This window comes from Phyllostomus hastatus, unplaced genomic scaffold (genome assembly GCF_019186645.2).
Source record: "Phyllostomus hastatus isolate PE091 unplaced genomic scaffold, TTU_PhHast_1.1 phas_contig_40, whole genome shotgun sequence".
Lineage (NCBI taxonomy): Eukaryota > Metazoa > Chordata > Mammalia > Chiroptera > Phyllostomidae > Phyllostomus > Phyllostomus hastatus.
The window spans coordinates 98,921,620-98,935,985 of NW_025333872.1; the positions used below are offsets into that span (position 1 = coordinate 98,921,620).

Here is a 14,366-nt window from a genome sequence, read left to right on the forward strand (position 1 = left end):
TGCTGATGGAAGGGAGCAGCAGAGAAGGTGCCCCGGTCACCCACGGTGTGGACACTGCCGAGTGTCCACTCTGCATCTGCACCTGCTCCATCGAGGTCTCACGTGCGTCCTCAGGTCCCCTAGCAGCCCGGCATGCAGGCTGCCAAGGCCCCGAGAGCCTGGGCTGAGGACCCCAGGGGGTCCCATGGGGCATGGACACCACACTCTCCCTGTGACATTTTGCACCCATCACTTCACACAGGCCAGCACCCACGGGCTAGAGGTCACTTGGGAATCATGCGCTGAGGGTTCTTCGGCTGAAATGGCCTAACCGCTCAGTACCAGCCGCCTTCAGCCGGAGGGTGAGCTCGGGAGCCCAGACAGACTCCCCCGAGGGCCGGGGGGAGCGGCCAGGAGCCTGCAGCCCGGCCTGCTTGTTGCTCCCCACGCAGCTCGGAGGGGCTGCGACCTCACGCAGGTGGCTCTGACCTCCCCACCGGGGACTCGCTGAGCCACTGACGACGCCCCTGAGCCACTCCCGGCCCTAACCAGTCCGTGTCCTTCGACACCCGCAGAGAGGACACTAGTGGGTAGGGTGGAGGCCAGGACTTGTCCTTGGGGGGCCGGAGGGGACAAACTCTGACCTCCTGCGACCTTGGGGGTGGGCTCAGGGTGTGGGTTCTTGGGGTGGAGGGAGCGACCGGAGACAGAGAACTGGGGACAGCTCCGACCAGGCGAGTGTACTCGATCCCGCAGAGGGTCGGCCTGACTCCTCCCCTCCCGGCGCCGTGCGTGTGACCCGGGGGTCAGCTGTGACGATGCACGCGGGGCCAAGGAAGGGACACGTGGGGAACGTGCCTGGAGCCCCAGGGTCACATCCTGACCCTCGACCGAACCACTCAGCGCGGAGGAACAAAGACTCCCAAACGCTCCCCTGGACGGGCACTTGGAGGCTCCGCCCCTTCTGCAGTCCCGCAAGTTTCCGCCCTAACGGACGCCCCGCCTTCCTCGGACTGAGCATGCTCCGTGCCCGCCCCCACCGCACGTGACGCTGGAGCCACCTAACCCCCCCGAAGGCCTTTCGTGGCACTTGCACAGGGACCACCGAGGCATCGGCCGGAGAGGGGCAGGCGTCCCCCGCGAAGCACTAACGAATGCGGTAAAAATGTTAAGACAGGAAGTCCCACTTCCCCATGTCAGCCAGTTAATTAAAATTAAAATTCTGCAGGGTCACTTGTTAGGTCCTCAGTGTAAACACCAGCTGACACCACTAACTGCCCGGCGGCCCTCCCCAGCCGTTCCCGGCGGCCTGGGGGCTGGAAGGACGCCCCCCAGACGGGGGCAGCACCCAGGGTGCGCGGCCCGTGTCCCCGGAAGGACCCCTGCCCGTCTGCAGGAGCAGGAGCTGGATTCCTCACGGCGGTGGTGGGACTGTTTCTTGCCCTTCCCTCTCGGGGAAAGAAAGTGTTCGCTTCCCAAGTTTGATTTTTTCTTTCCTAAGCGGTCTGGAGCAGCACATACGCTTTCCTTAAAGGGCTACCCGGCGCGAGCGTGGCAGGTTCCTGGTCCCAGGGACACGGGCGTCCGCAGAAGGAGGGTGGTCGGGGGCCCTGGTCCCCGAAGGCGGGGGCGGGAGTGCACTGGGGTGAGTGCACAGGCACACTTGGGGTCCCCGCACTCCAGCTGCGTCCACCCGCGCCCTAGCTCCAGCGCCCACCCCGTGAGCAGGGCCCGCGCCTCCGGACCACAGACCGCCGTAGGGAGAGACGGGGCGGGCCTGCCAGCACCTTCCTGCTGCGGCGGAGGGTCCCGCGGACGCCGAGCGCGCTCGGACACAGCTCGGGCAGAGTCGAAAGCACCAGCGGAGTGCGAGGCGCCGACACCTGCCGGCAGGAGACCCGGGGAAGTTCCAACTCGTTTTAATCTCCGCCCGGTGCCCGTGACGGAGAGTCCTTTCATCCACCAGATGCAAGCCTGCCATTTGTAGACGGGGAGAATCTTCCTCATGTAATCATACTATTGTTCTGGTGTATGTTCTTACTCGCCAGCCTGCAGCTCGCACACTTTGGAGGGGGTGTGCGTGTGTCAGAGAACAAATATCTGAGGACCGTTTGAGTGTCCGCTGGCACGCGGGCCGGCCATCGCCTCCCTGGGGGGCAGCGAGCGCAGACCCCACCTGCCGGGCGTCAGTTCTATCTGGACGGACGCAAACTCCCGTGCAGTAGGCGGTTCCCTCGCAGAAAGGGCATCACCACGCACCCCGCGGCTGAGGGGGGCGAGGGTAAGAGCCGGAACCGGCGGGGCTGGGACTCGACCCCTCCTCGTCCAGGCGCGAAGCCTGACCTCCGCACTCACCACTGGACGACGGGCATTTCCGCAAGCTTCCTGGCGGTCTCGAAACATCCTTCCATTGAGGGCAATAAAATCTGACCGTTCCTCACTTATTTTTAAGTAAAAATAACATTGCAAGGAGCACTCTTGCCCATAAACCATGAATTAATGTCTTAACTGTGTCCTTAGAATGCCTTTGCACAAATTGGAATACTGAGTTAAAAGTCACAAAAATTTTGCCCTGACTGGTGTGGCTCAGTGAACTGAGTGCCAGCTTGCGAACCAAAGTGTCGCAGGTTCGATTCCCAGTCAGGGCGCATGCCTGGGTTGCAGGCCAAGTCCCTGGTGGGGGGCGCATCAACCACACATTGATGTTTCCCTCCTTCTCCTTCTCCCTCCCTTCTCTCTCTTTAAAAATAAATAAATAAAATCTTAAAAAAAAACCCCAAGTATCTACATATAAATAAATAAATAATTAAAATTTTTTTAAAAAGTCACAAAAAATTTGAGGTTAACATACACGTTGTTCTCCAAAAGTTTGAATTAACTCACACTCCCCAGCGGAGGAAAAGCCCGTGGCCGGCACGCACGGTGAGAAGCACTGGCTAATGCAACTTGCGTCTGCGTGGTCCTTCCCAGGGCCTGACCGTGTCTGGGGCTCACGCGCATTATTTTCCTGTTTCATGCGCTATGCCTGTGTCTTTAGCTCATTTTCTCTTTGGAGAGTTAGGATTTTGCTTACTGTTTTCTAAGAGTTCTTTGTATACCATGGAACTAGCCCTTTGTCAAAGTTTACGTATATGTGTTTTCCTCCTACGTTTCCTTATTATTTCATGTATCGTTCTTGACACAGAGTTTTTAATATTTTAATAGGTCGAATGAAATTATCTCTTTTGTGAGACGTTTTCTCCGCTCGTGTGCTTAGCAAGTTCTTTCCCGCACAGAGGTCAGTAAAACACTCAACTGTGATTTCTTTCTTCTTTCACATTTTGGTTATTTTTATTGAACTCTGACCCATATGGCGCCTTTCATGCGCACAGGACAGAGTGAGGGGCTTCCCTGCCCTGCTCCGTTTCCCAGCGTGACTTACGGGGTCTCCTGCCTCTGCCCTGTGTTTGGTGCTTCTTGCGTAACACACTAAGCACTAAAGAACTATTTCAGGTGGTGTACTGCCGCTCCTCCCTCATAGCAAACTCCCACTGGTCTGGAGGGAGTCCTTGCCGTCTTCCTGCACAGTGGGCCTGCACGTCCGTGTGGGAAGACAGGTTTTCTTTATCACCGTACGAGTGCTTTTTTATTTCTCACTAATTGGTATCAGAAATGGTCTTGCAATTTATAACATTCCATCTTTTCTTGTAAGATTATGGTAGATGTAGAATTTGCCGCCTCCCATGAATTTAACACCGGATATCCGGTCTCGGGGATATTGTCATGCTACGACTCTTGGTCGTCGCGGGTGGCAGACTTCCTGGGAGTTCCTTGGGCTGTCAGCTGTCAGGCCAGGGACCCGTTTTTGGGGCGGGGCAGTGAGAGAGGGTGAGCCCTGGGGGCACGGGGACGTCCCAGACACCAGAGTACGGGACTCCAAGCTGGTGTCCGCCTCCTGGGCGGTAAGAACCAGTCAGCCTGCCCCCCTGACCCGTGGTCACAGCAACGTGGCTTCGTGCTTGGAAAGAGGCACTCGGTGCCACAAGGGCTCTCGGTCACGTGCCAACGCCAGCCCGTGAGCACCCGCCCCGGGACGCGGGGCACGCAGAGAGGAGAGCAAGGAAACGCCAGCGAGGAGACCGGCTCCTTCCCGTCGGCTCCACAGGGGACAAGGTGGACAACCGTCTCCCTGGCACCAGCCCCGCCTCGGGCAGGGCCACCTGCGCAGCCCGGGCTCTCTGCGCGCATGCGCGACCGTGCGAACAGCGCCCTCTACGCGGCGGCGTGGTGATCCGCCCGCGGGAGGAGTCGGGCGCGGTGTCGGGGGTCGCCGCCGACGCGAGCCACGCCGCACCGTGCACATCGGCCTTTGCCTGAAGACGGGAGCGCGGTTCCTCCCGGCGGGCGGACGCGCTCACACCCACGGTGAGCCGCGGGAGTTTCCAGCAGCCCTCCCACAGCTGCCGCTGCTCGGAGTGTACACGCTCCCCTCCCTACACACCCCCGCCGCCCGCGGGGGAACTGCAGTTCGGTTCGGTCTGCACCAAGTCACAGGCGGACAAGCGGAATACGCGCCACCACCGGGTACCGGGGCCCAGCCCGCGTGACCCTGGGAAGTGCTGGACTTCTGAACTCGCTGTCCTCCGCTGCAGCTGGGGCCGGGGCCGGGCCCGCCTCCCGGGCCCGCGAGGTGGTTCCAGAAACGTGGCCACCGAACGCCACGCCCAGCCAGCAAGATGGCTCCATTTCAATCCTGAGTTTAGTAAACCTAAGCTAGAGGGTGAAATATTTGTAGGCCAATAGTATAACGGTGATAATCACTGCATTTCTCTTAAAGAACCCTTAAATTTCCCAAATTCTCATCCCCAGCTCTGCACCTCTCCAATCCATTCGCCGGTGTCTGAGCATGTGGCTCAGCCGCCATCTCCGGCCACGTCTGCACTGTGGGCCCACAGGGGGACGCCCCAAAGGCCCTCTGTGGGCGTCGCCACACCTCCCCCGACACTCTGTCTCCCAGGCACCGGGACCCGCTGGGCGAGCTGTCCAGGGCCCCCAGCTCTGTGCCTCGGGCCGTGTTCATGCTGACACGCCTGCCCTCTCTGCACACACCCGCCCACACTCAGCTCGGAGCCCCACCCTCGGCCCGCGACTCCAGTGAGGAGCCAGGCACCCGCCCCCTGCCTGCACGAAGCCCTTTTACATTTTTTTCATCACAGCATCAAACACGAGGCCACCGAAGTGTGCACCGGTGACAGAGAGGGGACCTGAGAAGCATGTATGTCCCACTCTCATCCTACTGAGCTCGGGACCTATCCCAGCACCTGCCACCTGGCCCACAGCACCTGATGGACAAACGGGAGGACGGAGGAAAAGAGTGATTTTATAGAAGCATTTCTGACCAAATCGGCCCAGTCGTCTGTACTTGAAATAGCTACTGTTTCTTCTCCTTTTTGACGAAGGGGAAGCACCCACGATCACGGGACCATGGGGGTGTGAGGAGCTGCCAGAATGCTGAAGACCGTCCTTCGTGCTGGGGCCTCTCCAGGAGGACGACTCAGCTCACAACTTCACACGGGCCCGTTCACACTCTGCTCAGAACAGCCGGCGCTCAGGGACAGCAGCCCGCCGCCCTGCAGCGCGGACGGAGGCACAGGCCCCCGGGCACATGCGCGGAGACAGCCCGGGCGGGGCCCACAGAGCGGGGGGTGGGGGTGTCGTCCGGCCCCCACGCTGCGGGATTCACCCACGGAGCTCTCCCACGAGGCGTGCGCGAGTCAGAGCACCCCAGATTGGTGTCAAGGACGCCAAGAATTGACTGAATTACAGTGTGTTTGTAAAACCCTCCAGGGCTGGCGCAGGGCGCTTCCTGTGCGTCTACGCCTCCCCCTGCCCCAAACCGCAGCGAGGCTCGGGGCTGCGGGGACTCGGCCGGGCCCAGGCTCTTCCCCACGGGGCCCTCGCCGTCTGTGCAGGCATTTGCACGAGTCACGCGGGAAGGGACCGGGGCCCGGACTCAGCGCGCAAACACAAGTCGCCCTGAGGACCGGGTTTCTCCTGGAGAGACTCGGGGCTGGCCCGGCCCCCGTTCAGAACGAGGACTGAAGTCGCTAAGGTTGCCAGAACCCCGACCGAAACCCGGGTGAAATCGGGAGTCCCGGACACCGAACTTGCCCAGAGCCTCGTTCGGGGAGGAATCTGGCTGCTCTGTCCCGTGTCCCGAGGGTGATGGCGTCCACAGAGGCCAGACCTGGTCAGAGCAGAGCCCCCGGCGCCGGCTGCCCCCGGGGACACGTTCGGGTCCTCAGAGCCTGCCCCACGTCACGCTGGTGAAGCCGGGGACACGGTCACAGCCAGTCCAAGAGGAATCCATCCGGAAGGCTCACCGTCCTCCTCGTCTTCCCGTGCGCCCCGATCGGAAAGGGGTGTTGATGAGAGACCCCAGAACAGAAACGTCATCGGAAGTCCCCGTTCTCCCCACCGAAGGGTCCAGAAAGGACGGAAGAAAGAAGCCGAACCGTCATCTGACCTCTGCACCTGAACCTGGCACCTCGCTCCGGGAGCTGTGCCGGTCACCTGGGCCCGCTCCTGCCTGATGGCTCCTGCCCGACAGCTCCTGCCCGACGGCTCCTGTCCGTCACGGAGAGGCGGTGCCAGGGGGCGTCTTCCCAGGGGAAGAGAAAGCTCTGTGCAAACATGGCGGGTGGTGTCTACACCCGCCCCCCTTCCTGCCCCCGAGAGACAGCAGCCGGGCTGCTCCTGGGCGGTTGGCCCAGTGCCTGAACCCCGACCCTTGTCCATTCTGCTGCGGAAATGCAGGAAATGCCGTTTCTAGAGCCAGAATGCTTTGTTTTTGTTTATGAGACGTGAGGGAGGGTCATTTCTCCAAAGAAGGGACGCGGAGGGCGAACAGGCACACGGCACAGGGCCCAGCGTCACTACGTACTTGGGAGACGCACATCACATCACAGTGACCGTGCGGCAGCACCTCACGCCCGTGAGGACGGGAGGGACACCGGTGCGGCCCCTGGGGGGACAACACGGTAGGTGGCCACTCAGGAGGTTGTGCATGGAGTTACCCCACGACCCAGCAATCCCGCCTCCTGGGCCGCACCCCACAGAGCCGAACGCGCAGTGTCCAGGAGACACCCGTCCTCCCAAGGTCACAGGAGCATCACGCACCGCGGCCGAAAGGCAGAAGCAGCGCAGGCACCTGTCACCAGGCGGGTGGGTGAACAAAGCGTGTCTGCCCACGCCGCGGAGGAGGAGGAGGACCTGCACTCCAAAAGGGAGGAGAAGCTGACAGGTGCTACCACGTGGGTGCACCTTGAGGACCTGGCGCTCCCGAAATAAGTCACCAAAGCACAGACACTGTCTGACCCCGCTTGGCTGGGGTTGGTGGGGGCCGGTCAGAGAGACAGAGCGGAAGCTGCAGCCGGTGGGGGTGGGGGGCGGGGGGCGGTGCTCACTGCGGACAGCGCCGCGGTTCTGCGTGAGGAGCAAGTTCTCGAGACGGATGATGGTTGTGGGCACCCTTCACAGCACTGAACTGGGCACTGAAAATGGTGACAATGGTGCGTTTCGTGTTTGTGTGCTTCACCACAGGAAGTTATTTACGGGAGGCAGGGAGGCTCTTGTTTGAAAAAGCTGTTGCCTTCGAGGACAGCAGGTGGCTCCCGTGTGTGTGTGTGGGGGGGCCTGGATGGGACGGGTGAGCTGGGGAGCAGGACCCCCCACCCAGGCCCGGAGGAGGACGCTGGCAGGGCGGTGGCCCACACATCACCGTGCTGAGTCTGAGGGGACAGTGGACACGAAGCCCACAGGCCCCCAGGACAGGGGCTGGTGTCTGTGTCGGGGGTGGGGGTGGTGTGTCCAGAGGCCAGGGGAGTGAGGAAGCACGGTGAATCACGGAGACCACCGGCCCCCACCGGAGACAGGCAGGGGGGCTGAAGCAGATAGGAGCACAAGGGACTGACCAGGAAGAGCTTCCTGGTTCACCTTGGTTTTCTGCAGAGTGCTCCTGACACCCACGCAGACCCACGGCCGGGACTCCCGGCGAACACGCAGGCCAGGCCCTGAGAGCCGCAGAGTGGAGTGGACGCCTCCCTCCACGGCCACGCTCAGGCTCTGCCCAGGCCCCGCCCCCTTGCCGGGGAGTGCTCAGGGCGCCGCCAGACGCCCCTCTCCGCTTCAGGAGGGCGCAGGAGGGACGCAGCGAGGGCCTCTGTGGCCGCGCTGGGCCTGGCCCTCACTTGTCCTGCTGGCGAGGACGGTGCGGTCCCCGCATCTGACCCTGTCAACCCCACCTCCTCTCCTCCAGACCCCCCCATCCCCGCTCCCGCCCCAGTCGCCCCCGTGTTTCATCTCTTTGTTCCTAAGCAACCTTTAAAACCGCTCATGGCAGGCCCTGCACGCAAAGCAGGACAGAAAGGCTGGGGACACACGGCACGTCCCCGGCCTGCGCTCCTCCTGCCTGGGAGGGCCTGTCCCAGGGTCAGCCCTGCCGGACGGACGGCTGCCTCCCGGGGCCTGGGTGGCGCTCCATCCTTCCGTGCCGGCGCCTGCAGACAGCGACGGACTCGCCGACGCGGCAGGTAACGCTCTGCGCCTGTTTCCGCCCCACGGGCTCGGAGACTCCCCCCCCCCCCCCGTCCGGGAGGCAGACGCAGCCCATCCATCACCCCTCGGGCGGAAAGAGCGTGTTTCAAGTGCCTGGTGCCCGAGCAGGACAACAGGACCCTTCCTCCCTCTGAGACCCCCAATGTACCCGTCGAGTGGCATCGTCCTCCAGCAGGGCTGTGGCCCCACTTTCCTCACCCTCGGCCCCCTCCGGGGAGAGGGGGTCCTCGTGCCCACAGGCCACGGGCACCTCTGTTCTAGGAGACGCAGTGGCCTGAGTGGGCCTCACCCGCTGGCTGCTCTTAACCTCAGCGGCCCTCTCCAGGGCCCCGCGTGTCCCGAGAAGGGGCCGTCCCCGCTGTCCTCTGTCTGGGGCATCCTCGGTGGGAGTGCACCTGCTTCAGCCGCGTGAGGAGACACACCCTTCCCCCAGGGTCTACTTAGTGTCACGGCTGCGACCGCAGCTGGAGCCCACACGCACCGCCAGCCCCCGCGCCCGAAGGAAACTCCGGGAGCCTCCTCCTCTCACTTCCCATGGCATCGGCACCCCCAGCCCCGCCCTGTGCCCGCCAGGCTGCAGCTCTGACAGCACCCCGTTAAATCACTGCCCCCCCCATGTGAACTGCCTGCTTCTTCGCTTCTGCGGAGGGCTGGTCGGCCTGCCCTCAAACGGAATTCACGTCTGTGTTCACGTGAGAGAAACGCCAGCCCAGGTGCCCGGGAGAGAGACCGAGATCCGTGACGTGTCCCCGTAACGTCTGCGGGGACATCTCGATACGGCAACCTTCCGACGGTGCCTGCCATGGACACGGGTCCCCTCAGGCTCTCAGGGAACGGAGCACAGAGTGCGCACAGTGTGGACTCGACTGGACACGCAGTGACCGGACTGAACAGGACCCCGGGGAGAGTGGCGGGGACTCCCGGTCGGCCGGGGGACCCAGGGTGGGCTGGGCGGCCGCTCACCCCTCTTCGTCATCTGCCAGGAGCCTGTGCACTTAAAAATAAACTCATCATTTACAGGTGCGCACTGCTGCTCCGGACAAAACCGTGGCAGGTAGCTCCGGGCGCTGGCTGGCAGGCGTCGGGACCGTTTGCTGGGACGGCGGCAGCCGCCTGCCCTGCAGACCGAGGGTCACGTCAGTGTGTGTCCCCAGCCCCCGGGGCCCACGATGCTGCCCGTGGGGGCCCCGGAGTCCTGGCTGTGTCCCTCCCCGCAAAGCGGCGGTGTGGGAGGAGGGGGTCCGAGGGCCCTGGAGGCAGCAGCCCGGGAAGGGACGGTCCCCGTGAGGACAGGGGTGGGAAGAGGGTGAAGCCTCGAGGGTAAAGCCACGCGTCTGCCACGTGGACAGACGGTCCCCGGTCACACCCTGCGCTCAGTCACCACTCTCCCGTCTGTGGTCGCCAGCGCCCCCTGCTGGAGTCGCAGAGGCCTCTCTCCTGGGGCTCCGCCTGAGTCCACCCCTGAGGGGTGACCTGCGCGGGGCCCATGGGAGCCCTGGCCGCCTTCCGCTTCAAGACGCTGGTCCCGGACACAGGGTGTCCTCGCCCAGGGCTGCCGCCGCAGGAGCACAGGCGCGCCCCCGCTGTGAGACTCCCGTCTGGCTGCCCCCCACACCCTGGCCCACGTGGAGACCCCAGCCCTGCATTTCCGAGATGCGCAGCCGGCGTGGTGATGCGCTTCCTGAGCTCTGCCGGGTGGGGCGTGCGTCCGCTCCCTGGGCAGGACGACGCGGGGACCCTGCACCCAGTCAACCCGCCCGGACGGCCCCGAGCGTCGCCACCGGCCGCCCCAGTCCCTGAGCAAGTCGCCCGCCGGCACAGCCCGCAGCTCCCTCCCCCGAGAAATGGGAGAACCGGCTCCTGAGCAAACCCAGCGGCCAGCACTGGGAGCCCCGTGTTTCGGGCGTGAGCACCCTCAGGTGTCCCCCAAAGCCCCAGGGGCTGGCCTGGAAGGCGGGGCCTGTCCTCCTCTGTAGAGAGGCCTCTGGACGCGGCCGCCACGGACGGGGTCTGTGACGCACACACGACCCGCTCTCGTGCCTCTCCTCGGTGTTTTACCAGGCACGTCTGTCAGGCGGGAACGCGGAACAAGCAGAAGGTTGAACTGGACTCGCCCAGGGCCCGGGATCCACGGCACCGACCGCACACGCTTGTGTGGGGTGTTCTCGGCAGCTTTGAAAAGGAATCGAAGCCCTGGCTGGTGTAGCTCAGTGGATGGAGCACAGGCTGCGAACCAAAGCATCGCAGGTTCGATTCCCAGTCAGGGCACATGCCTGGGTTGCAGGCCACGGCCCCCAGCAACCGCACATTGATGTTTCTCTCTCTCTTTCTCCCTCCCTTACCTCTCTAAAAATAAATAAATAAAATCTTTAAAAAAAAAGAAAGAAAAGGAATCTCGGGGTGAAAATCACAGGCCCTTTGGGTCCCTGCAGGTCCACGCGTCGACGGTGCGTGCTGGGCAACCCGAGCTCTTCCTGAGGCTGCCGCTCTTCCTTTGGACACGGCTGCGGCATGTGGCATGTGACACGTGGAAATCACGGAAAGGGACACCAGCCTCGGAGTCCGTCCTCACACCCAGGCCGCAGGACGTGACCTCGGCCGCTCCCTGGACACCTTCTCCGCCTGACGACCCGCCAACCACAGCCACCTCCAGAGAGGCGGGGGGGAGCTCCTGGTTTCAGGTTCTGCCCCCTGAGCCAGCGCGAGGCCGGCCAGGCAGCCGGTCCCAGAATAGCCCTGCTCCCGAGTCCCTCAGTGGTCGGCGGGGATGCGGGGCAGTGGGAGAGGCGGTGGGGATGCGCAGGCCCCTGGCCCCCATGCAGCCCTCCGTGACTTCGCCTGAGCGGCCGCTGGCCGGTGCGGTCTCCCCTCTGTCGGGATCAGCGCCAGACAGGGCACCCGTTTTGAGGGGCAAAGCCACAAACGGCGGAGATGCAGTGACACCGAGGGTCCTCGTGGCCAAGTCCCATGGGCCAGGCCTGGAGTGGGGACCCCACCCCTTGCTGACTGTCAGCCCCCTGCACCTGCTGCCTGGGGACAGGGGGACAGGGAGAAACAGGGGAGAACGTGGGGCACACTGAGGACAGAAGGGCAGAAGAAACCCGGGGGGAGGCACTGGGAGAGAAATATAAAACCAGTGAGCTCGGCCCACCCTCCCACCCTGTGCTTCAACTCAACTGAAGCCGACCCCCCCAGAGACAGCCTGGGGTGGGGGGGCCCCGCCATCGGCACGGCCGGGGGCTGGTCCCCGCACCCACACCCGAGAGTCGCCGACCTCCGGCCCACTCCGCACAAGACCGCGTCACGCAGACAGAGAACGGCACGATGCAGAGCGGGGAATGTCCGCAAGCCGAAATGTAAGGGAAAACAGGAAGAAAGCACAACACGTTCGTACCCGAAAGAAGAAAAAGTCCGAAGAGCGAAGGTTTAAAAATAGCGCGCTCCGAGTTTCACGTCAGGTAGAGTGCGAAGAAACGAGGGGAAAGGTTACCAATGCCATGCACGATTTTGGAAATCTCACGACCGGACTGGCCGGTTTGGCCTCCAAACGGGGACCCCCCATAGGAGAAGGAGACGACACTGCACCCCCCCAGAGCGGGGCAGATGCACAGTCGAGAGTACTTCCTAACAGCGCCCCGTAGAACCTGGAGAAGCCCCCCGGAGCGGGGCAGACGCGGAGACGAGGGTACTTACCAACAGCGCCCCGTAGAACCTGGAGAAGGCCCGGCGGAAGCGGGAAAGCATAGCGCCCACGTCGGCGATGACAGGGACCACGGTGGGGGGGCCGCCCAGGCCTCTGCTGCGCGCGTCCGGACTCGGCCCCCACGTGCGTGTCCCCAAGCACACCCCCGGCAGCGGCATTTGTAAACATCCGGCCGCTTCTCAGCGGTGCGACCCGACGCCGGCCGGGGGTGAGGCTGGCCCCCTCTTCTCGCAGCGGGCGGCAGAAGTCAGAGCCCCTTTTAGTAACCGGCCGAAGCCAGCACCTCGGGGTCATCTGCCTAATTTAGGGACAGCGCGTCCCTCTGGGCGGCCAGTTGGCATGTGTGGCCACCTGCTCTGCCGCCAGCCGGCCGGTCTTGAGCGAGGCCCAGATGGGAGGGAGCCACCGGCATGGAGCCAGCCGCGCCGCTGGCCATGGGACGGTGCCCGAGGCCATGGCCGCCCCGGCCCAGGGTCCACTCCTTCCGCACGCTGGGAGGGCGGCATGCAGGCCGCTCGGGGAGGGACTCTGTGTCCTGTTAACATCCTCTTTATGCCTCTTCCCGCTGGGGCCTCTATTTCTGTCCTTTTAAGGCTCCGATCTCCCGGCACCGTTCACCGGTGGGGCCTCCACGGAGGGGACTTGACCCCCGGAGAGGACTGGCCATGTCCCAGCGGCCACACGGCTTAATCTGGAGCCACGGAGACGCCGCGCCCCTGACGCGCAGGCCCCCTTCCGCCTCCTACACGGGGACCTCTCTCCAAACCTGTGGCCACGAATCTCCAACGTGGACACAGATGGTCCACGAAACGCTCATCGCTTGTGTGGTGACGTGGCTGAAGGAAGCTGCACCGTACGGACATTCCACCCCACGCACCGGGAAGGGCCGGAGGAACAAGGGAACCTTGTCCCCAAGGGCGGCGTTACTCTTAACGAGAAACGGTGCTGATTTACGAAGAGCCAGGTGCACAGGAACCTTCCAGAAACAAGCTCGGTGGGGTGGTGAGGGTTGCCAGGTGAAGCCCCGTGTGGAGGTAACAGGGTTAAAGCAGGTTGCCGTACGTTTAAGGACAGTGAGTATCTGGGCACATCAGAAACAACGGAAGAAAATGCTGGAATAAATACAGGATAAAGGCGCTACCAGGACGAGGCGTGTCATGAGAGAGGAGTTCCTGGGGAAGTGGACAGAGAGCTGACCTCAGAGTCCTCTGACGATGGTCTTCATGACTGTTATTGCTGGTTATCTCTAAAGAGGAGAGTTGGCTCGCTGATATCGTGTAAGCACGAAAAGAGAAAAATGTTCTCTATTATAGTTAAATATCTGTATGAACATTTAAATTCATGTTTCGTTCATTAAAATGTTTGTGATTTGGGGGGGAGCTGGAAAAAGTCCTAATTTAACCGAGTCTATTTTCCTCATTATGTCATAATTCTTTCGGAAACACCACAGGACTGAACTTGATGCCATAACACAGTCCAGTCACTTCTAAGGCCCGTGACTGGCCCCGGCCAGTGCGGCGGCTCCGTGGGCCGGGCGTCGTCCTGCAAAGCAAAAGGTCCCCAGTCTGATTCCGGGTCGGGGCTGTGCCTGGGTCACAGGTTCCGTGCCCAGGTGGGACAGGAGTGGGAGACAGCTGATCGATGTTTCTCTCTCCCATCGATGTTTCTCTCCCTCCCCTCCCCTCTCTCTAAAACCAAAGGACAAAATAAGTAAAAAGGCAACAAAAGAACAGTCACTAGGACGCGACCCACGAACCCCCACCTCTCAGGAAGTTCAGCCATGCCCACCGGCCCTGCTTATTAGGGTGCTGTAAAGAGCTGGGACACTCAGAAAGTAATCTCGGGGGGACCCAAGGCGCTCTTCCTCGAGACCCCCCCCATTCCCGGCCCCGTGAGGTCGGACAAAGCTGGGGGTGCGCAGGCTCCCGCTGCCATCTGACGGCCGCGACGACGGGGAGTCGGCCACCTGCTCTGGTGACGCCGGCGGACCACTGCGCGCTGAGCCAGCGTCGCGGTCCGCCCGCACCCAGGGTCTGGCACAAGGCGGCCCTTTCCAGAACCATCCACGTCCTCTCATTTTCAAGTTCAC

General features: G+C 62.7%; 1 protein-coding gene across 1 annotated transcript in view; it reads right to left on the reverse strand.

The window, feature by feature from the left end:
- The window catches only part of RPS6KA2 (ribosomal protein S6 kinase A2), a 94,357-nt gene extending 81,835 nt beyond the window's left edge, over nt 1-12,522 (reverse strand). The window contains exon 1 of the mRNA XM_045842828.1: nt 12,268-12,522. Within this exon, the coding sequence (XP_045698784.1) occupies nt 12,268-12,435 (168 nt within the window). The 5' untranslated portion in view covers nt 12,436-12,522. The remainder of the gene's footprint in view (nt 1-12,267) is intronic.
- Between the last annotated feature and the right edge of the window lie 1,844 nt (nt 12,523-14,366).